Source organism: Cucurbita pepo, chromosome LG06, assembly GCF_002806865.2.
Source record: "Cucurbita pepo subsp. pepo cultivar mu-cu-16 chromosome LG06, ASM280686v2, whole genome shotgun sequence".
Lineage (NCBI taxonomy): Eukaryota > Viridiplantae > Streptophyta > Magnoliopsida > Cucurbitales > Cucurbitaceae > Cucurbita > Cucurbita pepo.
Window position 1 is genome coordinate 3,810,627 of NC_036643.1, and position 26,414 is coordinate 3,837,040.

Genomic DNA, 26,414 nt, shown 5'->3' on the forward strand with positions numbered 1-26,414 from the left:
ATTCTTTTTCACTTTTTAATAGCTTAAATTGCCATTAATAATATAAAAAAAAAAAAAACAATAAATATATATATATAAACTAAATCGAGAAGGACTGGTATTTAGTTACCAATATATAATCTCCGTTTTTAGTCCGGTTTAGTTAATGAGTAAAAATGTGTCTCAAATTCCTCCCCCATTTTCTTATTTAAACATAAATTCTCAACGAGTCTCGAGGATCTTATAAATTAAATAGACATCTCTGATCGTACCTTTATTTATATAAATATAATTTTAAAGAAAAAAAAAATCATAAAAATCATAACACAGAGTATTTTTTAATAAATGAACATAAATATTAATTGCACCAAAATTATCAAAATGTATGGTTTAAATAGTTTGCGTAATGAAACAAATGATTCGATCGAAGTCAATGAAACAAATGATTTGATCGAACACCTTCCGGTCCTTGTCGGACACGAAGACGAGGAAGAATATAAGAAAGAGAGAATTTAATCACGTTAAAAAACAACGCCAGCCGCCTTCCTATACTCATAATTTCTGTAGTTAGAATTGTCGAAGATGCCCTCTTCGATTTATTTGAAATTTTATTAGTTAAATTAATAAAAATATTCCGAAATTTAAACAAATTTAAATAATTCTTTTAAACTTTTACTAAAATAAAAATATACTCTTATTATTATTATTATTATTTTAAAGAAAATCATTATTTTTGTTTTTAAAACACCTTATTTTAAAAACACTTAATTTTTAGAATGACTTTTATATATTATTTAGAGATATTATTTAGAGATAATTTGTAAGGTATAAATAAATAATTTTTATCTATATATTGACCATTAAAAAAAAAATTAAGGGTGTTAATGTCATTTTTCAAAATTTATCGAGCATATAGTATTTTTTTAATATTTTGAAAAAAAATTTAGTAAAAAACTAACATAAAAATATTTAGAACAATACTCTCACAAATTATTTTAATTAATACTCTCTAATTTTTTAATAAAAAAATTCATTTAAATTTTTCTAAAAATATAAAAAAAAAAAATACTTTAGGTTCGCATAACTATTTGTACCCTATTCTAAAAAGACTGTTAAATTTTTAGAATGAGATAATTTATGAGGTATAAATAAACCATTTTCATCTAAAAATAAAAATAAAAATTAAGGATGTTAATGTCATATAATATTTTTTTAATATTTAAAAAAAATTCTAAAAAACTAACATTTTCATAAATTATTTTAATTAATAGTCTCTTATTTTTTAATAAAAAAATCCATAATACTTTTAAAAATAACCTTTCATTTTTGTTTTGGTGGACAAAGTCAAAAAAATTCTATTTTCTTTCTCTTTTCTTTCTTCCATTCTCTGTCTTTCTCTCATTCATGGTGGATCTTCCACAGGTTCTTGGCATCTCCTTTCGAAAATTCTTCAAATCCTACAAAGAATTCTTCAGAAAATGGCATTCCAAGGTCAAGAATTCTAAAAAGGATAACAATGTTATTGATTCCACCTCTGACGCGGTTGATAATCAACCTTCTAAGGTACGTTGAATTGACGTGCCTGCTCTGGTCGTTCTAATTTTTGCGGATTGCGTTTCTGTTTCAATCAGGCTTTGAAAGTTTCTTTTAATCGTAGAGTGTGCATAGGAGATCTCTTGAATTCGAATTGTTTGTACTAATTCGATCCTCGTTCGTTTTTCGTTTTCGTTTTCGTTTTCGTTTTGCGCCAATTCTGGAGAGTTGATTTGATCTGCGGCTGATTTGATCGAACCAGATCGAAGGATGGAGAAGCCCTAATTTGAAGAAATTAGGCGTTTAATCGATAATAATCGTTGTTTTCAGGATCATGAAGAAGTTAAAAAGGAAGGACCGAGGCCGATCAGAGGCGTTCAGAGCTTTAGATATGGAGGTCGGAGTATGCGAGAGAATGATCCGACGAGTCTCAGACCTCGAAGCTATGATAGCGGATTCTCTTATCTGTCTCGAAATGCAAGTCGGAGAGGTCAAAATCCGTCGTCGACGTCTCAGTTTCGGAGCATGAGCCGGAGGAGCTCTGGACCGGTGGCGTCTCGAGTGAGCAGCGGGCGGAGAAGCATCGATTCGATGCCGATCATGTTCTCGAATTCCTCCGGCGTGCTGAAGCCGGCGACGATCGAGAAGCAGCTCGAATGCACGCTGGAGGAGCTCTGCTTTGGGTGCCTGAAGAAAATCAAGGTTACAAGAGACATCCTCTCGATCACAGGGTTCGTTCTCTTCTTTATAAAATCTATAGCCATTTCCCTTTCTGATATTTAATTTTATTTTTTATATTTTCAATAAATATTTAAATTATAATTAAATTATAATAACTAAATTTATGATTTATTGAAACTAAATCATTGAAATTATAGAAACTATATATAATTAGGGGAGCGAGAGATTGAAGCATCAATTTTTGGATCGTTGTTCGTTGTTCTTTTACTGTACTTTATGAGTCTTTTTGGGTGATAATTGATGTTTTATCCACTAAACGGTATTAAATTAGTATTTTATCAGTCTTTTGGGGTGATAGTGGATGTTTTATCCACTAAACTGTATTAAATTAGTAGGTCTTTTAGGGTGATAGTTGATGTTTTATCCACTAAACTGTATTAAATTAGTAGGTCTTTTAGGGTGATAGTTGATGTTTTATCCACTAAACTGTATTAAATTAGTACGTCTTTTAGGGTGATAGTTGATGTTTTATCCACTAAACTGTATTAAATTAGTACGGTCTTTTGGGGTGATAGTTGATGTTTTATCCACTAAACTGTATTAAATTAGTACGGTCTTTTGGGGTGATAGTTGATGTTTTATCCACTAAACTGTATTAAATTAGTACGGTCTTTTGGGGTGATAGTTGATGTTTTATCCACTAAACTGTATTAAATTAGTACGGTCTTTTGGGGTGATAGTTGATGTTTTATCCACTAAACTGTATTAAATTAGTACGGTCTTTTGGGGTGATAGTTGATGTTTTATCCACTAAACTGTATTAAATTAGTACGGTCTTTTGGGGTGATAGTTGATGTTTTATCCACTAAATTGTATTAAATTAGTACTTTATTTATCAGTCTTTTGCGGTGATAGTTGATGTTTTATCCACTAAACTGTATTAAATTAGCTATGATTTAGATCTTTTAAATTGTTGGTTCATGAATTAAAGATGGTACATATGTTGATAGGCAACCAATTGAGGAAGAGGAAACGTTGACGATAAAAGTAAAGCCAGGGTGGAGAAAGGGGACGAAGATAACATTTGAAGGAACGGGGAACAAGAGGTCAGGCAGTTACCTAGGCGACATGTCGTTCGTGATAGCTGAGAAGCAACACGCATACTTCAAAAGAGAAGGCGACGACTTGGAGATAACCATGGCGATCCCTCTACTAAAAGCACTAACTGGTTGTACCATTTTAGTGCCTCTATTGGGAGGAGAAACAATGAGTTTGGAGACAAACAATGTCGTTTGGCCTGGTTACGAGAAGCTCATTAAAGGTCAAGGTATGCCTAAACATAAACACGAGGATAAGAGAGGCAGCTTGAAAGTAAAGTTTTTGGTTGAGTTTCCAACCGAATTAACCGAACAACAACGATCGGATCTTTTTCAAATTTTACAAGCTTCTGACTACCCGGATTAAGGAAAATGGATTTAGGACATCACTATATAACTTTTTTTTTTTTTTTTTTTGCCGCTTGTAAATTATGTTTTTTTGGTTTCATCAGTCTATTGTTTTTTTGGTTTCTTCAGTTTATCTGATCTAATTATATAATTTAGGTATCTCTGATTTTTGTTTGCACGTGAGAAAACTAGGGTTTTTGTTTATAATGCTCATTCTCATAGGCCCGAACCCTAACTCTCCCTTCGGTTGGTTTGTAGGACTCTTCTTCCTAATCCCCATCACTACTTCTCTCTCTTGCACTTCATATAGGATTGTGTTTATTTAACTCCTACTTTGTGAATGGATCTTACTTAACTATTTGTGTTTTTGTTGAGTTTCTAGTATTTCTATATAATTATCAACGTATTTACCTTTAATTATGAATTATCTATATGAATTTTTTTAAAATATTATAATAAAGATGTAGATTATTTTTATTTTTTTTTATTATTATTTTTTTTTATGGGGCAAGAATTCCTGAGACCTCAATTATATAAATTAGAGGTAATATTTAGAACTTCACATAGGTAAGTAGAAAAAAAGGTCAATAGTTCGATCATTCAACCCTGTAATTGTTGAACCTCGGTAATTGTTGAACTACAAAAGCTATTAACTCCTTCAACGTCATTGATTTCCTATATATGGTAAGATTATTTATATACAAATCCTTGGATAGGACTAATCTATAGTAATTAATAATAATAAATAAATAAAATTAAATAAAGTCAAAATCTAGAGCAAATATTGTCCCGGGCTTTCACTCAAGGCTTTTAAAACCGTTGGCTTCCACTCAAGGCTTCTAAAACCGTTGGCTTCCACTCAAGGCTTTTAAAACCGTAGGCTTCCACTCAAGGCTTCTAAAACCGTTGGCTTCCACTCAAGGCTTCTAAAACCGTTGGCTTCCACTCAAGGCTTCTAAAACAGTTGGCTTCCACTCAAGGCTTTTAAAATAGTAGTTGGCTTCCACTCAAGGGTCTGGCTTTTAAAATCGGTTAGATTCCACTCAAGGCTTTTAAAACAGTCTAATAGACCCTTATAAGGAATGTTGATCTCACAATACTTCCGGGTCCAGCGTCCTCACTGGCACTCGTACTCCTCTGTGGGATCTCACAATCCAAGCCCAACGTTCAATCGGATCTCACAATCCACCCCCTTCAAGGTTCACCCCCTTCAAGGTTCAGTGTCCTCACTTATAAATCAATAATTTCATAAACACAACAGGTATTCTTACTTGGTGTTCATTTTGGTTTAAAATGAAAAAAACTCGATACTTATTGAATATACATCCAAATTCTCTTACGAATTATCCTATCATACAATTACAGCCCAAACACAAATGATTCTGCAAATATGGCACAAATTTGAAAATGAAGAGACACAAGGCAGGCAGCACAAGTTAAGAAGACATAAATAAAGGGTGAAAGAAGATGCTTACGACCAACCAAGAATAGCACGAATGAGTCCCAATATGCCACCTCCAAGAAGAGCTTTCAGAAACCTTAGCTTTCCCGGTGTGTAAGGCGGGTATCTCATCGCCACATCGCCTGCAAAACTTCGATATAGAACAGCCTTCTTATGGCTAAATGCATCAAATGAGAACTTCCCATGGTAAGCTCCCATTCCACTCTCCCCAACTCCTCCAAATGGTAGTGTGCTAACTGCCAGCTGCACATATCATCAAACAAAACTTACAGCCTCTTCAATGCTTCCAACTCTATATCGATCGAGTAACATATTGATATCGAAGCAACATGGGTGGGAGACCGATTCGATATGGTTTTTGGTTAACTGATATAGGTCGAATCTTCGGTTTTTTAAGCTAAATGGATACTCGCTCGAGATTTTATTGTCGCCCGTGACAACTAAAGTGATCATAAAAGGAAATTCCTAGACAAGAACTTAAAACCTCCAATACCTAAGAGAAACGGTTTTTCATGGTAGTCATCATTGTGGAGATCCATGATTTCTAATAGGGTAATTAAACTCCATCATATCATATCAATTCCAGAATTCTTACATGTAATGTGGTGTCATTGATAACCACAGCCCCTGCAGAGATGCAAGCCACGAACTGTTCCTTGAGCTTTTTATTGCTGGTAAATAAATATGCTGCCAGTGGCTTTGTGCCCGAATTCACTATGTCAAAGCAGTCCTCCAGTTTGTCTACCTGCTCCAGTCCAGCCAAAAGAAAGGGAAAAAAAGAAGGAAAAAAAGAGGGATGAAGACGAAGAAGAAGAAGAAGATTGTATTATTCATCATCCATTATAGTTCCCCACACAAAAAAAGTGCAACTTCCAAGTATTAGCAGTTTCAGTCCATCATATGCCTATAGTCAAAGAATTTCTTTTTGTGTATTACTATATAACGAAGATTGTTAGGAGAGGAGTTCCACATCGGCTAATTAAGGGGTTGATCATGTGTTTCTAAGTAAGGAATACATCTCCAAGCAAAATCATGAGAGTTTATGCTCAAAAAGAACAATATCATACCATTGTGAAGAATCGTGGTTCCTAACATGGTATCAGAGTCATGTCCTTAACTTAGCCATATCAATAGAATCCTCAAATGTCGAACAAAGAAGTAGTGAGACTCAAAGGTGTAGTCAAAAGTGACTAAAGTGTCGAACAAAGGGTGTACTTTGTTCGAAGGCTCCAAAGGAGTCTAGCCTCGATTAAAGGGAGGCTATATAAGGGCTCCATAGGCCTTTGGGGAGGCTCTATGGTGTACTTTGTTCGAGGGGAAGATTGTTGGGAGACTTTGTTCGAGGGGAAGATTGTTGGGAGAGAAGTCCCACATCAGTTAATTAAGGGGTTGATCATAGGTTTATAAGTAAGGAATACAACTCCATTGGTACGAGGCTTTTGAGAAAACCAAAAGCAAAGCCATGAGAGCTTATACTCAAAGTGGACAATATCATACCATTGTGGAGAGTTGTGGTTCCTAACATGGTATCAGAGCCATGTCCTTAAGTTAGCCATATCAATAGAATCCTCAAATGTCGAACAAAGAAGTAGTGAGACTCAAAGGTGTAGTCAAAAGTGACTAAAGTGTCGAACAAAGGGTGTACTTTGTTCGAAGGCTCCAAAGGAGTCTAGCCTCGATTAAAGGGAGGCTATATAAGGGCTCCATAGGCCTTTGGGGAGGCTCTATGGTGTACTTTGTTCGAGGGGAAGATTGTTGGGAGACTTTGTTCGAGGGGAAGATTGTTGGGAGAGAAGTCCCACATCAGTTAATTAAGGGGTTGATCATAGGTTTATAAGTAAGGAATACAACTCCATTGGTACGAGGCTTTTGAGAAAACCAAAAGCAAAGCCATGAGAGCTTATACTCAAAGTGGACAATATCATACCATTGTGGAGAGTTGTGGTTCCTAACATGGTATCAGAGCCATGTCCTTAAGTTAGCCATATCAATAGAATCCTCAAATGTCGAACAAAGAAGTAGTGAGACTCAAAGGTGTAGTCAAAAGTGACTAAAGTGTCGAACAAAGGGTGTACTTTGTTCGAAGGCTCCAAAGGAGTCTAGCCTCGATTAAAGGGAGGCTATATAAGGGCTCCATAGGCCTTTGGGGAGGCTCTATGGTGTACTTTGTTCGAGGGGAAGATTGTTGGGAGACTTTGTTCGAGGGGAAGATTGTTGGGAGAGAAGTCCCACATCAGTTAATTAAGGGGTTGATCATAGGTTTATAAGTAAGGAATACAACTCCATTGGTACGAGGCTTTTGAGAAAACCAAAAGCAAAGCCATGAGAGCTTATACTCAAAGTGGACAATATCATACCATTGTGGAGAGTTGTGGTTCCTAACATGGTATCAGAGCCATGTCCTTAAGTTAGCCATATCAATAGAATCCTCAAATGTCGAACAAAGAAGTAGTGAGACTCAAAGGTGTAGTCAAAAGTGACTAAAGTGTCGAACAAAGGGTGTACTTTGTTCGAAGGCTCCAAAGGAGTCTAGCCTCGATTAAAGGGAGGCTATATAAGGGCTCCATAGGCCTTTGGGGAGGCTCTAGGGTGTACTTTGTCCAAGGGGAGGATTGTTGGGAGAGGAGTCCCACATTGGTTAATTAAGGGGTTGATCATGGGTTTATAAGTAAGGAATACATCTCCATTGGTATGAGGCCTTTTGAGGAAACCAAAAGCCAAGCCATGAGAGCTTGACAATATCATACCATTGTGGAGAGTCATGGTTCCTAACAAGAAGCAGAATTCCTTGCTCGATGAAAAAAGGTCCATTGTGGAGAGAGGTTAGTAGATTCGATCAATTTTGCTCCGAGCAAAAACGTTCACGGCATAAACATCGAATCTCTTTGTTATCTTTTCCTTATTTTACCTGATAAAACAAAAATATTAAAAGAGAAAAGAACCCTTACCGTGATAATGGGAAGTAAGGGACCAAATATCTCCTCCGTCATAATCAGAGAGTCTCTAGGGACATCCAGTAAGAGGGTGGGAGCAATCTGCCTGCATCATGAAACAGGACAAAAAGGGCATCCTTAGCAGTCAATATTTAGCTGATTAATGGACAAAAGAGCAGGCCAGTGATGTAAATTCAACATACAATTTGGATTTGTCCTTTTCACCTCCAAGCACAATCTTGCCAGAAACTTTATCATCATCCAAGAGCTTTGTCAAGCGATCAAAGTGGTTAGCATTCACAATGCGAGATAAATCTTTAGATTCCAATGGATTCTTTCCATAAAATCTCTCCAGTTCTTGTTTTAGGGACTCCACCTAGAGATATGAACATGAATTTGAAGATAACCAAATTGAGTAAGTGCAACGTACAAAATTTATTTGTGTAAGTGAAGGAACTTACCAATTTTGGAGCAACTTCTTTCGTAGTTATGATATAATCAGGAGAAACGCATGCTTGTCCATTGTTACCACCCCACTTACCAGCAATAATCCGCCGGCACGCAACCTTCGACAAACAGAAATATTTGAATTTGTATCAGATGCTAACCATTAGGATGATAGCATTAGTAGCTAACTGAACTCGAATAGAAATAAGTACTTGTAAATTGATTTTTGAGTCCACTACTACTGGAGATTTTCCTCCAAGCTCTAAAACAACTGGCGTAAGGTGCTTGGCAGCAGCTGCCATCACTATACGCCCCACTCTCCCATTGCCTGCAAATTAAGAAGCCACTAGTTTAAGAAAGAGCTGATTTGAGCAAAAGGAAATGGGATAAAAGCCACCAGGCACAGCACCAGACACAGCACCCCACTAGTTCAAGCTTAATGGCACAGACCTGTGTAAAATATCTTGTCCCACTTTTGCTCAAGCAAAGCATTAGTTTCGGGAACAGCACCCTCGACAACCTTTACGGCAGAAGTATCCAAATACTTCCCTAAAAGTTTAGCTATTAAAGATGATGTTGTTGGGGAAATTTCTGATGGCTTTAGAACCACAGCATTACCAGCTGCTATTGCTCCAACAACTGGATCAAGAGATAGAACTGGGAAATGTGGACAACAACGGTTAATGTCTTTAATATCAATTAAGCTCACCGCTAGCAGATATTGTCCGCTTTGGACTCCCTTTCAGGTTTCACCTCAAGGTTTTTAAAACGCGTCGGCTAGAGAGAGGTTTCCACACCCCTATAAAGAATATTTCGTTCTCCTCCCAACCGTTTGAAGGCTGCAGACTTTCAATAAGATACGACAAAAAGACGAATTGAAGCTAACGTACAGAATGGATAATTCCAAGGAGAAATGTTCAGCACAACACCCAAAGGTTCTGGTACAATTTCAGCAGACGAAGGAAAAGTGGTAATTGTAGTTTGAACCTTTGATAATAGAGCATGATGTTATTGCAAGAAAGTTATACACAAAATATGCCCATTCACAGGAAGTTTGTAATGCCAAATACCTTCTCTGGTGTCATCCAACGCCTAAGTTCTTTAAGAGCCAATTTACACGAATTCTTTACCATGCCTATCTGCATAACAAGTAACGCATCGGTTTAAAGGGGAAGAAAACTTCAACTGATCTGAGAAAAAATGTAGCTGAAAGAGAGACTTCATGAAATAATTAACTCAAAGAACTGCAGGATCTTAGCTTTAACTGATGAGTATCAGGGCACTGACCCATCATGACCAAAATGACAATACTTCAAAAAGAAACTGTACAGAATGCTTGAATTTGTGCAGAGAACCCAAACAACTCGACCAGAAGTGACCGTGTTAATTTAGAAGATGCATGATGCATGATGATCATTAATCTATAACATAAGAACTGATGATTATTAAACATTAACGTAGAAATACACTTCCGAAACAAATCTCTAGTGGAAACTTTGTTCGCATGTGAGACCCCACATCGGTTGGAGAGGGGAACGAAACATTTTTTATAAGGGTGTGGAAACCTTTCCCTAGTAAACGCGTTTTAAAATCGTGAGGCTGACAGCGATATGTAACGAGCAAAAGCGGACAATATCTGCTAGTGATGGGTTTGGGTTGTTACAAATGGTACCAGAGCTAGACAACGGGCAGTGTGCTAGCGAGGACGTTGGCCCCCAAGGGGATGGATTGTGGGAACCCATATCGGTTGGAGAGAGGAACGAAACATTTCTTATAAGGGTGTGGACAATATCTGTTAGTGGTGGGCTTGAGCTGTTACAAATAGTACCAGAGCCAGACACCGAGTGGTGTGTTAGCGAGAACACTGGACCTCCAAGGGGTGGATTGTGAGATCTCATATCAGTTGAAGAGGGGAACGGAGCATTTCTTATAAGGGTGTGGATAATATCTGCCAGTGGTAGGCTTGGGCTGTAACAAATGGTACCAAAGCGAGACATCGAGCAGTGTACTAGCGAGGATACTGAGCCTCAAGGGAGTGGATTGTGAGATCTCACATCAGTTAGAGAGGGGAACGAAACATTTCTCATAAAGATGTGGACAAATCTACTAGCGGTGAGCTTGAGCTGTTACAACAACCCTCCTACTTTTACATAATAAGTCGACAATTCTTATCCATAAAACCACTGTCATCTACTAACTATCCCCCACTGCTTCTAATTGATACAGAACCAAGATTTCAAGATGAAGCTGTTTGCCAAATGAGAACAACTCTCATGTCCAAACGGCTAAAAAGGACTATTTTAGAGAAGACAAGCAAAAGGGGAGCAATAGAAAAATTAAATATGGAGATACTTCAACTTGACAGCTAACAAAGTGGGACATCAAGCCTAATAAATGAGGAACTCTGACTTCGAAATATAGTTGAAGCAAAGACTAAGCATTAATGGATATCTTCCATTAATGGCGCCGATAAGTTACTTCAATGATCACACGGTCCCGCGCAAAACGAATTTGAAGGATTGGACATTTCAACAAACAGGTGCCGTTCGTTAATTCAACCACAAGAAACAGTGATAACAGAACAGCACATTTATGAACACGGATATCATGAATCTGACGAGACTCAGATCAACAAAATCATTATCAATAACGAGCAAATGCTTAAAAAAAACGATCAAAATCGAATACAAGAATAGGTCAAACGAGCATCAAAACAGTGAAGAAATTAAGTTTAAGAACGAAGACCTCATGAATGATGGATTCCAACGCAGGCTTGGAGAGGTCTGAATGAATCGCATCGCTGATCTCTTCCTCATGGTCAGCGCTAAGCTTCAAGATGCTCTCAAGCTGCGATACTCTCCACTCATAGCTCCGCGTCCTGCCGGAGGCAAAAGTGCCTCTCAGCTCCTTCACCAACTCCGTCGCCGCCGTCGCATCGAACACCTTCGCTTCCGACATCGCGAATCACCTCCGCCGCCGACAACAATCCGTATATACAGAGAGAGAGAGAGAGAGAGAGATCTTGTAGGAGTTGATTCGACCTTCGAGTGATCCTTCGAGTGAGGGAGTTGCCGGAGTGATGTCAGGGAGCAGGCGAAACGCTAAGATGGAGGTGTCGCCTTTCTCACAGCGCCACAGCTCATCGATCATCCTCCATTTTACCTGCCACGAAGAAAGCGCCTGTGCTCCACGCACCTAGGTGGGTCGTCTTCCGATTTTCCTTTTCCTGATCGGATTCTAAATACCTTCAAAGATAGTATACGACATATACGGGCGAAGCACTATGATGACAAATGCTAAGTCAACTCTGTAGCTGACGATGAGAGATAGGGTCTCACAATTTTAAAACACCTCTAGAAGGTTTCTGTACCTTTATAAGAATGTTTTGTTCTCTAGTCCACTATTCCTTTAAGGTCCAATTTGTAACAATTCAAGCTCATGGGTAGATATTGTTCACTTTGTTCGGTTACGTATAATTTTTAGCTTTACAAATTTTAAAACATGTCTTTTAGGGAAAGGTTTTTACATTCTTAGAATGAATGTTTGTTCGCCTTCCATCCACGGTGGGATCTCACAATCTCATCCGATATAAAATAATAGACAATAAAAAAAACGTGTAATCTTTAGATGTCTCTATAATATTATAAAAAATCACAATCAACAAGCACGTAATTCCAACGTTGACGTCGATCCCGCATATAAAGAATATCCAAAGAGCAAGCCATACCCAAAAAATTCTCGATCATTCTGAATGAAAGTGGGATTGGAATGGAATTGAGAGAGAAGAAATAGTTTGATTTTAGAGAATTAAGCCGTAGTGTTTTCGAGAGTTAGAAGAGCTTTAAGTATGTTTCTAGGTTTATAGTTCGATCCAATAACACTTCAAGACACGGGCCCAAGTTGAATAATTAAGTCGTCACGAAAAAGCCAAAATATTCCTACCTAACCACAAACTTGTACTTATTATAATATGGGACCCTTATGACGAATCAAACCCGTGTCGCTTTCGTGCAGATGTTCATCATTTAGTTAAAAATTGAAATTTCACCAACAACAACATTTTAATTTCTAAATTTTATTCTTTACCAATTTATTCTTAATTTGTTAAAAAAAACAAAGAATTTAGTAAAAAAAATTATTTTCACTAAATTTGAAAAACGTGTAGTTCCCATTTAAAAACTTCAAATTTGAAATCAAAATTTAATTATTTTGTTTGATTATGAATTTGAAAATGCAACAAAATATTAATATTATGAATTTAGTAAACCACTTTTTTAAGGAAAAAAAACTAATATAGCATTTGTTATTATAACCGAGATAAGGACATAATGTCGTCCTGATTGAAAATTGTTCGTTTGATTATATTCTTAAATTTTATTATTTATTTTAAAAATATTCATATTCTTTATTATATTATCATTAACCTTTTATAATTATTTTAAAATTAATAACCAGAGATTATTTAAATTTTTGAATGAAAATGGTGAGATAAAATTTAAAATTAATAATTAGGTATACATCATTTAATTAAAAATTCTATAAAAAAAAAAAAAACAAAATTAATATTTTTAAAACTATTTTTTAGTCTAATTCTTCCTATGAAAAAATAATACCATTTTTTTTTCTTGAAAATAATTTCTATGAGAATCAAATTATAGGATTGTTTATTGAACATATATACTTCTAAATTCTTTTACGACTTATACAACTCCAACTCAAACACTACTGATTCTGTAAATAAGACAGATAAAGAAGAACAGCACAAGTGAAGAAGATATAAATAAAGAAGGGTGAAAGGAGATGCTTACTACTACCAACCAAGAAGAGCACGAATGAGTTCCAATAGGCTACCTCCGAGAAGAGCTTTCAGAAATCGTAACTTTTCCTTTGAGTAAGGCGGGTATCTCATCGGCACGTCGCCTGCGAAAATTCGATAAAGAACAGCCTTTTTATGGCTAAATGCATCAAATGAGAACTTCCCATGGTAAGCTCCCATTCCGCTCTCCCCAACTCCTCCGAATGGTAGCGTGTTAACCGACAGCTGCATGTATGATGAAATAAAATTTCAATCTCTTCAATGTTCTATGTTTCTAGATTGGTTAAGACATATATTGTTATGTGGTTCGAGTCTGATCTGAGATGATTTTTCGTCAAATCTTTGGTTTTAAGCTACGACTAAGTAATCATAAAAAGAAATTCCTAAAATAAGAACCCACAACTTCCAAGTTGATAAACGTTGCAAATCACTTAAAAAAATGTTTTTTGTACCAGCCAACTTGCTACTATAGGGTTTTAGGAACATCGTGGAACTCTCTCTCTAGTAGACGCGTTTTAAAAAATTGTGAGGCCGACGGCGATACGTAACGGGCCAAAGTTGACAATATTTGCTTACGGTGGACATGGGCTATTACAAATGGTATCAAAGCCAGTCACCGGACGATGTGAGGCATTGGCCAGAGTAGGCTAGACCCTCTCTATAGTATAGACATTTTAAAAACCTCGAGGGAAAGTTCGAAAGGGAAAGCCTAAAGAGGACAATATCTGCTAGCGGTGAGCTTGGGTCATTACATTCCACCTCGTTTAGAGAGGGGAATGAAACATCTTTATAAAAGTGTGGAAACCTCTCCCTAACAGACGCATTTTAAAACCTCGAAAAACTTTGAAATTGTCGCCTTGATAAGAAGGAAACTCGAGACAGTTCTAATAATTTTGTTTGTATTTTCAAATGCAGGATATCAAGTCTAAATGGGATACTGCCCTTCAGGTCTATGCCAGTATGCAAAAGGAAGAATTCTTACCTGTAAGGCGGTATCATTGATGCCTATGGCCCCTGCAGAGATACAAGCCACGAACCGTTCCTTGAGCTTCTTATTGTTGGTAAATAAATATGCTGCAAGTGGCTTCGCGCCCGAGTTGACTACTTCAAAGCTGTCCTCCACTTTGTCGACCTGCTCCAGCCCAAAATTAAGGCAAGAAAAAGATTGTGTTCTTCATTATCCATACAAGAAAGAGCAATTCCCATATGCCTACATTCAACCTTTTGCCTATATGCATATACATAATTAATTCTTCTTCTTTCGAACTGTTATTGATGTCAGAAGTGGTAGTTAAGGCAATAAATTCCCTGAGTTCAATGAAAATAAATTACTGTTCTTTTTGTTGAAGAACAGATTTTACACTTGAGAGGGGTGAATAAAATCAAAGAATTTGGTCATATGCGAAATAGCTTTACGACATTAACATCGAATCTATTTGTTGTCTTTTCCTTATTTTACCTAATCAAAATAAAAATATAAAATGAAGAATAGATGTGAGATCTCATATCGGTTGGAGAGGAGAACGAAACATTCTTTATAAGGGTGTAGAAACCTCTCCTTAGCATACGCATTTTTAAAAACTTTGAGAAAAACACCAAAAGAAAAAGTACAAAGAAGACAATATCTGCTAGCGGTGTGTTTAGACTGTTACAAATGGTATCAGAGCCAGACATCAGGTGATGTGCCGGCGAGGAGGTTGAGCCCTGAAGGGGGGTGGAAATGAGGCGGTGTGCTAGCAAGGACGCTGGCCCCAAAGGGGGTGGAATGGGGGGTCCCACTTCGATTGGAAAGGGAACCAGTGTCAGCGAGAACGCTGGACCCCGAAGGGGGGATGGATTAGGGGTCCTACATCGATTGGAGAAGGGAACAAGTGCCAACAAAGACGCTAGGTCCCGAAGGAGGGTGGATTGTGAGATCCCACATCGGTTGGGGAGGAGAACGGAGCATTCTTTATAAGGATGTGTGGAAACCTCTCCCTAGCATACACATTTTTAAAAACCTTGAGGGGAACCCCGAAAGGTAAAACCCAAAGAGGATAGTATCTGCTAGCGGTGGGTAGTTAATTAAACGGTTAGAGCCTACAAATTACCATTAAAATTAAGAATATCAAATTTACCGTGAGAATGGGAAGTAAGGGACCAAATATCTCCTCCGTCATAATCAGAGAGTCTCGAGGAACATCCAATAAGAGGGTGGGAGCAATCTGCCTGTATCATAGAAAAGGTACCGCTCATTAGCAGTCAATATTTAACTAATGAACGAACAATATTACAGACTAGTGATACACTTTAACATACAATTTGGATTTGTCCTTTTCACCACCATGCACAATCTTGCCAGAAATTTTATCCTCCTCTAAGAGTTTAATCAAGCGATCAAAGTGGTAAGCATTCACAATGCGAGATAAATCTTTAGATTCCAATGGATTCTTTCCATAAAATCTCTCCAGTTCTTGTTTCAGGGACTCCACCTAGAGATATGAACATGAATTTGAAGATAACCAAACCAAATTGAACATGTGCAACGAACCAAACTTGTTTGTTTAAGGGAACTTACCAACTTCGGAGCAAATTCTTTGGTAGTTATAACATAATCAGGAGCAACGCATGCTTGTCCATTGTTGCAACCCCACTTACCAGAAATAATCCGCCTACTCGCAACCTTTGACAAACAGATATATTTGAATTTGTATAAGATTCTAGCAACTAAGACATGGTCGCATTAGTAGCTAATTGAACACGAATGGATACACAATGATGCTATGAGGAGGAGGGGGAATACTTGTAAATTGATTTCTGAATCAACTACTACTGGAGATTTTCCTCCAAGCTCTAGTACAACTGGCGTAAGGTGCTTGGCAGCAGCTGCCATCACTATTCGCCCTACTCTTCCATTGCCTGCAAGTTAAGGAGCCACTAGTTTAAGATAGAGCTTTATTGAGCAAAAGAAAATGGGAGAAAAGCCACCAGACACCATCCGGTATTTGCTTTGTTTTTTTTTTCGCACTGAAAAATTTAGTACTTCTGATCCATACATGCAATTTCCTAAATAAAATTGGGATCCCACGTTCATTGGGGAGGAGAATAAAACACCATTTATAAGGGTGTCGAAATATCTCCCTAGCAGACACGTTTTAAAAATCTTGAGGGAAAGCTCGAAAGGGAATACCCAAAGAGAATAAAGAGAATAATATCTACTAGCGGTGGACTTCGGTCGTTACAAATAGTATCAGAGCTAGACACCAGGCGATGTGTCAACGAGGAGTCTGAGCCCAAAGGGGGTGGACACGAGGCGGTGTGCTAGCAAGGACACTAGGCCCCAAAAAGGGTAGATTGGAGGGTCCCACATTGATTGGAGAAGAGAACGAGTGCCAGTGAGGATGCTGGATTCCGAAGGGGGTGGATTGTGAGATCTCACATCGGTTAGGGAGGAGAACGAAACACCCTTTATAAGGACATCGAAACCTCTCCCTAACAGAAGAGTTTTAAAAACTTTGAGGGAAAAGACAACAATATCTATTAGCGGTGGACTTGGACCGTTATCTTTCTTCATCTTACTATAAAAGTCACTCAATCCTGCGGTTGCAGTTACTCAAGTCTCAAATTAAAGGCTTATTGACCTTTCATTGAATTCAGCATACAGTCCTTGTTCAATATGGATAATCACATATGAGATGAAATCAAAACACAGGTACAATAAAATAAACTGCAGATAATATGATCAAACTTGCCCTTTTATTTTCAAGTAAAGGGAACAAACCTGTGTAAAATATTTTGTCCCACTTTTGCTCAAGCAAAGCAGAAGTTTCGGGAACAGCACCCTCAACAACTCTTACAGCAGAAGTATCCAAATACTTCCCTAAAAGTTTAGCCATTAAAGATGATGTCGATGGGGAAATTTCCGATGGCTTTAGAACCACAGCATTACCAGCTGCTATTGCTCCAACAACTGGATCAAGAGATACCACTGGGTAACAGTAATGATTGTTAGACAATTTTAAGGCTGCGAATGAACAAGAACACAAATTGACACTGACGTACAGTATGGATAATTCCAGGCTGAAATAATCAGGACAACACCCAAAGGTTCTGGTACAATTGCAGCAGACGAAGGAAATATGGTAATGGAAGTTTTAACCTGCCAAACTCGAGCATAATGTAATCCACATTCAGGGAATAGAAATGAAGAACATATCAGTTCCATCAACAGGACGTTTGTAATACCAAATACCTTTTCTGGTGCCATCCAATGCCTAAGTTCTTTAAGTGCCAATTGACACGAATTTTTTAACAGACCTACCTGCATAACAAGCCACACATCAGTTTAATCAGAAGTGACAGTGTTAATTAGAAGATGCAAGATGCATGATAATCATTAAATTTTATATAAGAACAGAACATCATTAAACATTGACATGGAAATAAACTTCCCAAACTAATCTCTTGTGGAAACTATCTTCTAATATACAACACAACCCTCCTAGTTAAGCATAATAAGAAGTCAAACAAAAAAGATTTCTCTCTTCCATTTCGTTTGTTCAACGATTTTCGAGTACTAGTACTGTAACGGCTCAAATCCACCGTTAGCAAATAGTGTCCTCGGGAAACCCCTCAACCCCTCAAGGTCTTTAACACCCTTGTAAAGAATGGTTCGTTCTCCTCCCCAACCGATGTGGAATCTCACAATCCACCCCCTTTGGGATACAGCATCCTCGCCAGCACTCGTTCCCTTCTCCAATCGATGTGGGATCCCCCAATTCATCCTCTTCGAGGCCCAGCGTCCTTGTTAGCACACCGCCTAATGTCTACCCCCTAGCCTCCTCACTGGCACATCACTTGGTGTCTGGCTCTGATACCATTTGTAACAGCCCAAGCTCACCGCTAGTAGATATTGTCCTTTTTGGACTTTCTTTTTTAGGCTTTCCCTCAAAAAAATTTAAAACGTTGTATGCTAGGAAGAGGTTTCATACCCTTGTAAATAATGCTTCGTTCTTCTCCCCAACTAACGTGGGATCTCACGAGTACATTATGGGGAAGGAGCGAAAGGGAACTAGAGAAGACAAGCAGAAAGGCAGGAAGAAATGTGGTATTACATAGAGAGAAAGTTCTACTGAACAAATAACAAGACAGGACATCGAGCCTTATAAATGAGAAACTCTAACTTTGAAATGTTGTTGAAGCAAAAACTAAGCATTGATGAATATCTTCCATTGTTGGCGCTAGTAAGAGTAAGAGGAGAAGGACAAAAGGAATTTGAAGGACTGGACATTTCGACAAACAGGTGCCGTTCGTTAATTCAACGACCAGAAAGTACCATTGAAATGAACTGAACAGAACATTCATGAACAACATAGAACACGAGATTTACGAATCTGACGAGACTTTGAGCACGTAAATCATTAACGACGACGAGCATGCGCCTAAAAAAAACGATAACAAAACGAACAGAAGAACAGATCAAGCAGGAGAACCGACACAGAGCATCAGAACAGTGAGGGAGTTGAGTTTAAAAACGAAGACCTCATGAACAATGGATTCCATCACAGGCTTGGAGAGGTCAGAGCGATTCCTCATGCTCGACGCTGAGCTTCAAGAAGCTCTCTAGCTTGCGGCACTCTCCACTCATAGCTCCGAGTCCTGCCGGTGGTAAAACTTCCTCTCAGCTTCTTCACCAACTCCATCGCCGCCGCCACCTCGAACATCTCCATCTCCAACATCGCCGCCGACGAGTATCAGCATAAAGAGAGAGAGAAAAAAAAAATGGATTCGAGTGATCCTTCGGTGACGAAATATCGTAACGATTACAGGGAGCATGAGAATCATTAAGATAAGAGGGATCGTCTTCTCATGTGCTGCAAATCTCCGCCATTCGGCACACAACTCGTCGATCATTCTCCATTTCCGATGGCACCAAGAAAGCGCGTGAAGCTTTCGGTGTTATCCTCCGACTTGCCGCTGGGTTGTACGTTCCTCCCGCGCTTTCCCGCTTCGTATAATTCCTTTCATTTCTTATTTTATTCATTGTTGTATATTATTTTGCCGTTAAATTATCGAAAATAACGGATTTATTTCAATTATACTCCCCAACTTTTCTAAATTTCATTTTAACCCTTCAAATTTGAACTATATTTCAAATCAACCCTTAAATTTCAAGGGTTAAAATGAAAACATTTAAAAAATTTAGGGTCGGATTGAAATTAATCCATAGTTTATTGCATTTTTTTTTATATATATTATAATTTAATTTATAAAAAAAAAAATTACAATTTTCATCCCTTTAGCACTAGCATTAATTTTTTAATTTGTATTCCATAAATTTAGAAATTATTAATTTTATTTTTTCATTAAAAAAATTAATTTTAATTTTACAAAATATTAAATATTTTTGGAGATAAATTTGGAAGTGGGCGAACACCACAATATTGTCTACTTTGAGCATAAACTGCTTTGCGGTCACTCCAATGGAGATTGTATTTCTCACTTATAAACTCAAGATGATTTTCTAAATTAGCAGGACTTTCATCATTCAACAATGAAACTTATTTATTTACGCATTAAATATAAAATTAAATGTTAATCGAAAGTATTGAAGACTATTAATTAAATTAGTGAGAATAAAGTGACGAACCTCATGGGTGAAGGTTTCGGGTTCGGGTTTATGAAGATCCGAATGGATCTTATCGACCATCTCTTCCTCGTTTTCTTCAATCAATTTCAACAGATTCTTCAATTGATTCACTCTCCATTCGTAGCTTCGCGTCTTCCCGGAATTATAGCTCTCCCTCAGCTCCGCCACCACTCTCTCCGCCGCTTCTCCGTCGAACACCGCTCTCTCCACCATCGCCAGAACCGTTGAGCGACAGAGGCTCAGAAATAAAGCAGTTTTTCCGGTGGCTGTAATCCACCCAAAGAGGTGTTATAAAGGACCAAAGCCGAAGTTCCCAACTTATGACTAAATTTTTTCCATTTTTATTATTATTATTAATTATTATTTTTTTAATCTCCCATTTTTAGTTTTTTTTTTTTTTTTTTTTTTTTTTTTATATTTGAAATAATTTTCGAATTTGAGAGTTATTATCGATTAAATTAACATCAATGACAATATTAATTTATGGGCTAAATTACCCCGAAATTAAATTGATTTAAACATGTTTAATTATTTTTAAATTCTAAACAAAATTAATAACACCTTTATTATTAGTATACTGCTTTAACTTTTTTTAAAATTTAAAATACATTCTTACTATAAAAAAAAAATCTCAAAAATACCTTTACTTAAAAAATATTCCTAGTTAATATTTTGTATTAAACGTATTCGTTGTTGAGAGTGAGTCCCACATTGACTAATTTAGGGAATGGTCATATGTTTATAAGTAAAAAATACATCACCATTGGTATGAGGTCTTTTGGAGAGCCCAAAGCTAACCTTAAAAAATGTTTAAAAATATATTTAAGTTTTAAAAAAAATTCGTTAATACTCTCCATTTAAATAAAATAAAATAAAAACTTAGAAGAAACCTTTAAAAAAATTTCAAAAATAAAATTTAAATTTGATTTTTATAAATGTAGAAGATATTAATGATATTTTTATAAACATAATACTAATAATAATTTTTTTTTTTTTTTTAAATATAGTTGAAGGGTATTAATGGAAACTTTTAAATTTCAACTATATTTTTTAAATAAAATATTAACGATTTTCATTTAAAACTAGATATAAAATACAAAGTTTATAGGTATTTTTATTAATTTAACTTAAAACTTAAAAATTATTAGCATCACATTTCAAAAATATTTTTAAAATTTTAAAATTACATTAATACTTTAACGTTGAAAAATATATTTCTTTTTACTATTAATATACATATGAAAACGATTTATCTGTACCTCATGGTCTACCTCATTCATTTTCACGTCTCATCTACTAAATTTATGACTTAACACTTCCCATCATTTATTTATTTTTCGACTTTTGAAATTTTCATCATTTATTTATTTTTTCTCTTCTTAAATAAGTAATTTTTAGCTTTTTTTTAATCGGAATTAATTGAATGTTTCGAAATTTCGAGTAATAAAGTTAAAGCAGCTACCTCTGAATAAATATAAAGAAAAAAAAAAACGACTTAAATGGAAAAGTTTGGGTCGAAAATTTATGTGTAGAATATCTTATAAATCTAGAGAAATAGGTAATAAGTTAGGGGTTATCGGGACCAAGAACTTCCGGAATATTTTGTTTAATTTCATTCTCGATAAAATTATAATTTGGGAGGTTAAATTAATTAGAACTAATCTTAAAATTTGTATTTATTTGATCTTTAATCTTTAAAAAAAAAAAAACGATTTAATATTTTTATTTACCTTGTATCTAATATATCATAAACTTCGGGATAAATCTCTTAATTTCCAATTTTGCCCTCAATAAATTTTTAACATATTCAAAAATTTTAAAAATTGATTGATATTTTAAATATAAAATTGAATTATATATTTGATAAAATCATGAAATTTGTTTAGTACATTATTCCATCTTCAAAAAAATAATAATAATAAATAATTAAAAGCATCAATAAATACAAATTTAAAAGTTATAAAATTAAACTCCCAAATTAACTAATTTCAAAATAATTTAAATTATTCAATAAGAACTATCATTAAATTTAATAATTTTGAACCTTTTTTATACCATAAAATTTATATTTTTTTAACTTTAAAAAATTTATAAATATTTTTTTAGATTAATTATAAAATTTATGGATATTTTTTTTATTATTGATTTAGTCATTCATTTATTTATTATTGAATTAAGTAACCAAACACAATAAACCGTCCAAATTGATAGCTTAACATACCTAACATCAATTAAGTCAAAACAATTTAAAAAAAAATAAAGGAAATATATTTTTGGAAAATAATTTAAGGGAACATGCCATAATTAATATTTTAAAAGCTAACAAATGCTTTTAATAATAATAAGTGGGTTTGAATTCAAAACCAAAATTAGGTTTACGCTTAAAATAGAAATCCACCCAATTAATTTGGTGCCACCTCCCAATAAATATATATATATATATATATATAGCTGGTGAGAAAAATATCTTCCCGCTCTCTTCTCCATTTCCGAATTAAACCTCCCGTTCCCCTCGAGTTAAATTGATATTTCTAGTAAATCTAGCCTCTTCTAATTATGCTGAACTTGTAGATCAAGACTCGACCCTACTGATTAGATGCCGACTAACGATCTATTGATTATTGAAGAGTTGAAAATTAAAAGGTTTAAGAAGGCGGGTAAATTATTTATGTTAAGCGGGATTATTTAACGACATGTCGTCATGATTTTTTATATTGTTACCGATTAAGATTATACTTAGGTTAAATTTAGTCGGAAGTAATTTAAATTTTATATTTATTATTTTAAAACAATAATAATAAAATAAAAGCTGACGTTTGTTTTTAGTTTTAAATTAAAAATAAATAAATAAATAATGGGCAGTGGTAGGAGCCCAACATGAATCCGATCATGGAGGCCCATAAATGTTGGGCCCAATAGTTAAACTAAAGGCCCACCATCTTTTAAGTCGAGGTCCAAAAGATTTGAAAATCTAATTTTTAAATACAAATTTCAAAATTCAATTATTAAGATTATAATTTACTTTAGTGTTACATTTATTAATAAAATTTTCAAATTTTTAATGATTAAATTTACAATTAAACCCATTTTTAATTGTTANAAATTAAAAATAAATAAATAAATAATGGGCAGTGGTAGGAGCCCAACATGAATCCGACCATGGAAGCCCATAAATGTTGGGCCCAATAGTTAAACTAAAGGCCCACCATCTTTTAAGTCGAGGTCCAAAGATTTGAAAATCTAATTTTTAAATACAAATTTCAAAATTCAATTATTAAGATTATAATTTACTTTATTGTTACATTTATTAATAAAAATTTTAAATTTTAATGATTAAATTTACAATTAAACCCATTTTTAATTGTTATATGAATTTTATTTGAGTTTTTTATACCAATAAGTCGAAAAAGAAAAAAAAGTACAATTTTAATTATTATTTTAATTGTCAATGGTTTAATTTTTTATATTTTAATTATCGACTACCCTAATTTAAATATATTGAGTGAACTTTCGTGAAATATAGAAATGTCTCGACTTTTTAATGTTTCTTTTTTAAACGATTAATTATTTAATTAAATTGAAATGGACGACTTTTTAATAGTGCTCGAATTCAATGGACGACTTTGGGGTATCAAAATTTCCTAAATATTTATTTTTTATAAAGAAAAAATATACACTTTTATGAAGATAAGGGTAGATTTACTTTATTGCCCTTCCAATTGTGTCTACGGGCAGATAATTTTGGTGGGAATTGCCCGAAAATTTTATATATTTAAAAAAATCATAAAAACAAATTAATGTATATTTTTTATTTTTCTTAAAAAAAAATATAAATAAAATATAATATTCAACGGATTTACTTAAAATTCATATTTCAATATTAATAAAATTCAGGTTTAATTATAAAAAATATCTTAAATCTTATAATTTGTTAAAAAAAAAATGCTTTAATAATTTTAAAATTTTAATATTAATTTTGATTTTTGGTAAAATTTTAAAAGCTATAATTATTGATGCTTAGTTGTGAGTTATGATCAAAGGCCATGCATTGGATGTTCAACAACGTGGTCAGCGCATCGGATGCCACGTGTCAACATGCACAAGTAGGAACCACCATAATTAAATTTCCAACTGTGTATTTTCACTTTTCCGAGTTTCCAACGCAGCAGCCAGGTCATATTATTTTAATTAATCAAATTAATAATATATATAAAAATTTGTTTTTTTTTTCAATTAAAATTATAAACATCGAAAAAAATAGAATTAAAAAAAAATAGATTATACCCTAAAAAAAGGCAAAATAATTATTTTTTTTTACAAATTCGTCACCTAAATAAAATATTTTTTAAAAAAGAACTTAAATTTTTTTTAGGATAAAATAAATAATTTAAAATTTTATTAAATTCCATGACTTATTTTGCTTATATTCCACTCTTCCGACCAAAAAAAAAAAAAAAAAAAAAAAAAAAAAAAAAAAAAAANATAATAAGAGGGGCAGAAAGGGCAAGCACGAACAACGACATTCCGCCCACCAAACAAAATTTCAACCTCCCCTCGTATTTTTCAAATGTATAATTTATTATTTTTAACCCACAAGCTTTATAAATATTCACTGTCATTTTCATTAACCTTATTTATTTATATATTTCATTAATAAATAAAACAAATATTTATATAAACTCAAACATTTTATTAATAATTTTTGTTGCAATTCAATATTTATTATTTTTTACAATTTAATAAATACAATTGTTTTTTTAATGGGTGTGGAGTATACATTTTAAAATTTTAAAATAAAATAATTATAAAACGAGATCTTAAATATACTATATATTTAAAAAAAATTAAATTCAGTAATGTAATATTTTAAAATATAGAGATTAAATTAAAATTAACGANTGTTTAATTATAAAAAATATCTTAAATCTTATAATTTGTTAAAAGAGTGCTTTAATAATTTTAAAATTTTAATATTAATTTTGATTTTTGGTAAAAATTTAAAAGCTATAATTATTGATGCTTAGTTGTGAGTTATGATCNGAGAGAAAATATAATATTTTAAAAATAAAAGACTAAATTAAAATTGTTCGGAAAATTCTAGAATTTTTAGAATTTTTTTAATGTTATTAATTGATTAAATAAAGGCGGGAAATTTCAAATGCAAGTGGACTAAACTTGTTCCGTTTTACTAGTTTAAAGAATGGGAGGGGAAAAGTCCACACGTTATTGGGTGTGTTGTCCTATTTGACTGGGCCCTTCCCCATAAGACCCCACCGTTCGGGTAGAAGCGCCATCTTGCTACCCATTTGCAAGACGACGTCTTAGCTTTTTCTGACTAGGGTTGCTCCCACACGAGTAGCGTTCGTGATCAGACTACTCAACTATGGATCGACCACCAACCAAAGTAGTTTATTACATCCAATATGTCCCTCTTATTCCGGACATGTTATGGTACCATGGGATGGGTAGGAGTGAGTCGAAAACGTATCGCCGCAGAGCAACCATCGCGTCCCTAATATGATTTATCTACTTCGCAATTGAGGGGTGAATTTTAAAAAAATTTAATTTATAACTTTATAAGAAAATTTAAGAATTAAAATATTAAATTTATAATTTAATCTATACATTAAACAACAAAATAAATAAATTAAAAAGAAAAAAAAGTTTATTTTCTTTTATTTTTTATTNTAGAGAAAATATAATATTTTAAAAATAAAAGACTAAATTAAAATTGTTCCAAAAATTCAAGAATTTTTAGAATTTTTTTAATGTTATTAATTGATTAAATAAAGGCGGGAAATTTCAAATACAAGTGGACTAAACTTGTTCCGTCTTACTAGTCTAAAGAAAGGGAGGGGAAAAGTCCACACGTTATTGGGTGTGTTGTCCTATTTGACTGGGCCCTTCCCCATAAGACCCCACCGTTCGGGTAGAAGCGCCATCTTGCTACCCATTTGCAAGACGACGTCTTAGCTTTTTCTGACTAGGGTTGCTCCCACACGAGTAGCGTTCGTGATCAGACTACTCAACTATGGATCGACCACCAACCAAAGTAGTTTATTACATCCAATATGTCCCTCTTATTCCGGACATGTTATGGTACCATGGGATGGGTAGGAGTGAGTCGAAAACGTATCGCCGCAGAGCAACCATCGCGTCCCTAATATGATTTATCTACTTCGCAATTGAGGGGTGAATTTTAAAAAAATTTAATTTATAACTTTATAAGAAAATTTAAGAATTAAAATATTAAATTTATAATTTAATCTATACATTAAACAACAAAATAAATAAATTAAAAAGAAAAAAAAGTTTATTTTCTTTTATTTTTTATTTAAAAGAAGAAGAAGAAAAAAAAAAAAAAAAAAAAAAAAAAAAAAAAANGGGACATGTTATGATACCATGGGATGGGTAGGAGTGAGTCGAATACGTATCGCCACAAAGCAACCATCGCGTCCCTAATATGATTTATCTACTTCGCAATTCAGGG

At 34.5% G+C, this 26,414-nt stretch overlaps 3 protein-coding genes across 3 annotated transcripts; 1 reads left to right on the forward strand and 2 right to left on the reverse strand.

The window, feature by feature from the left end:
* The first annotated feature begins 1,331 nt into the window (after positions 1-1,331).
* Positions 1,332-4,052, forward strand: LOC111797010 (dnaJ homolog subfamily B member 13-like). The gene is made up of 3 exons (XM_023679852.1): positions 1,332-1,542; positions 1,843-2,243; positions 3,204-4,052. The coding sequence occupies exons 1-3, from the start codon at positions 1,384-1,386 to the stop codon at positions 3,655-3,657; spliced, it is 1,014 nt and encodes a 337-aa protein (XP_023535620.1). The 5' UTR covers positions 1,332-1,383; the 3' UTR covers positions 3,658-4,052.
* Positions 4,053-4,957: 905 nt separating this feature from the next.
* Positions 4,958-11,678, reverse strand: LOC111797007 (aldehyde dehydrogenase family 3 member H1-like). Its single transcript, XM_023679851.1, has 10 exons — positions 11,226-11,678; positions 9,551-9,619; positions 9,371-9,467; positions 8,931-9,137; positions 8,693-8,808; positions 8,495-8,599; positions 8,237-8,409; positions 8,049-8,139; positions 5,696-5,845; positions 4,958-5,343 (listed from the first exon to the last, which is right to left on the reverse strand). Exons 1-10 carry the CDS (start codon positions 11,436-11,438, stop codon positions 5,110-5,112), a joined length of 1,455 nt encoding a protein of 484 aa, XP_023535619.1. The 5' UTR covers positions 11,439-11,678; the 3' UTR covers positions 4,958-5,109.
* Positions 11,679-13,119: 1,441 nt separating this feature from the next.
* LOC111796560 (aldehyde dehydrogenase family 3 member H1-like) lies at positions 13,120-20,195 on the reverse strand. Its single transcript, XM_023679233.1, has 10 exons — positions 19,925-20,195; positions 17,528-17,596; positions 17,338-17,434; positions 17,057-17,263; positions 16,079-16,194; positions 15,854-15,958; positions 15,595-15,767; positions 15,414-15,504; positions 14,279-14,428; positions 13,120-13,521 (listed from the first exon to the last, which is right to left on the reverse strand). Exons 1-10 carry the CDS (start codon positions 20,135-20,137, stop codon positions 13,291-13,293), a joined length of 1,452 nt encoding a protein of 483 aa, XP_023535001.1. The 5' UTR covers positions 20,138-20,195; the 3' UTR covers positions 13,120-13,290.
* Positions 20,196-26,414: the final 6,219 nt, after the last annotated feature.

Coding starts and splice junctions, on each gene's coding strand:
- LOC111797010 (XM_023679852.1), top strand. CDS start 1,384: ATGGTGGATCTTCCACAGGTTCTTGGCATCTCCTTTCGAAAATTCTTC. Junction 1,543..1,842: donor TTGATAATCAACCTTCTAAG/GTACGTTGAATT, acceptor CGTTGTTTTCAG/GATCATGAAGAAGTTAAAAA. Junction 2,244..3,203: donor GACATCCTCTCGATCACAGG/GTTCGTTCTCTT, acceptor ATATGTTGATAG/GCAACCAATTGAGGAAGAGG.
- LOC111797007 (XM_023679851.1), bottom strand. CDS start 11,438: ATGTCGGAAGCGAAGGTGTTCGATGCGACGGCGGCGACGGAGTTGGTG. Junction 9,620..11,225: donor TGGAATCCATCATTCATGAG/GTCTTCGTTCTT, acceptor CTTGTTATGCAG/ATAGGCATGGTAAAGAATTC. Junction 5,344..5,695: donor TCAATGACACCACATTACAT/GTAAGAATTCTG, acceptor TGATATGTGCAG/CTGGCAGTTAGCACACTACC.
- LOC111796560 (XM_023679233.1), bottom strand. CDS start 20,137: ATGGTGGAGAGAGCGGTGTTCGACGGAGAAGCGGCGGAGAGAGTGGTG. Junction 16,195..17,056: donor GGACAAAATATTTTACACAG/GTTTGTTCCCTT, acceptor CTTAACTTGCAG/GCAATGGAAGAGTAGGGCGA. Junction 15,959..16,078: donor ATTCAGAAATCAATTTACAA/GTATTCCCCCTC, acceptor TGTTTGTCAAAG/GTTGCGAGTAGGCGGATTAT.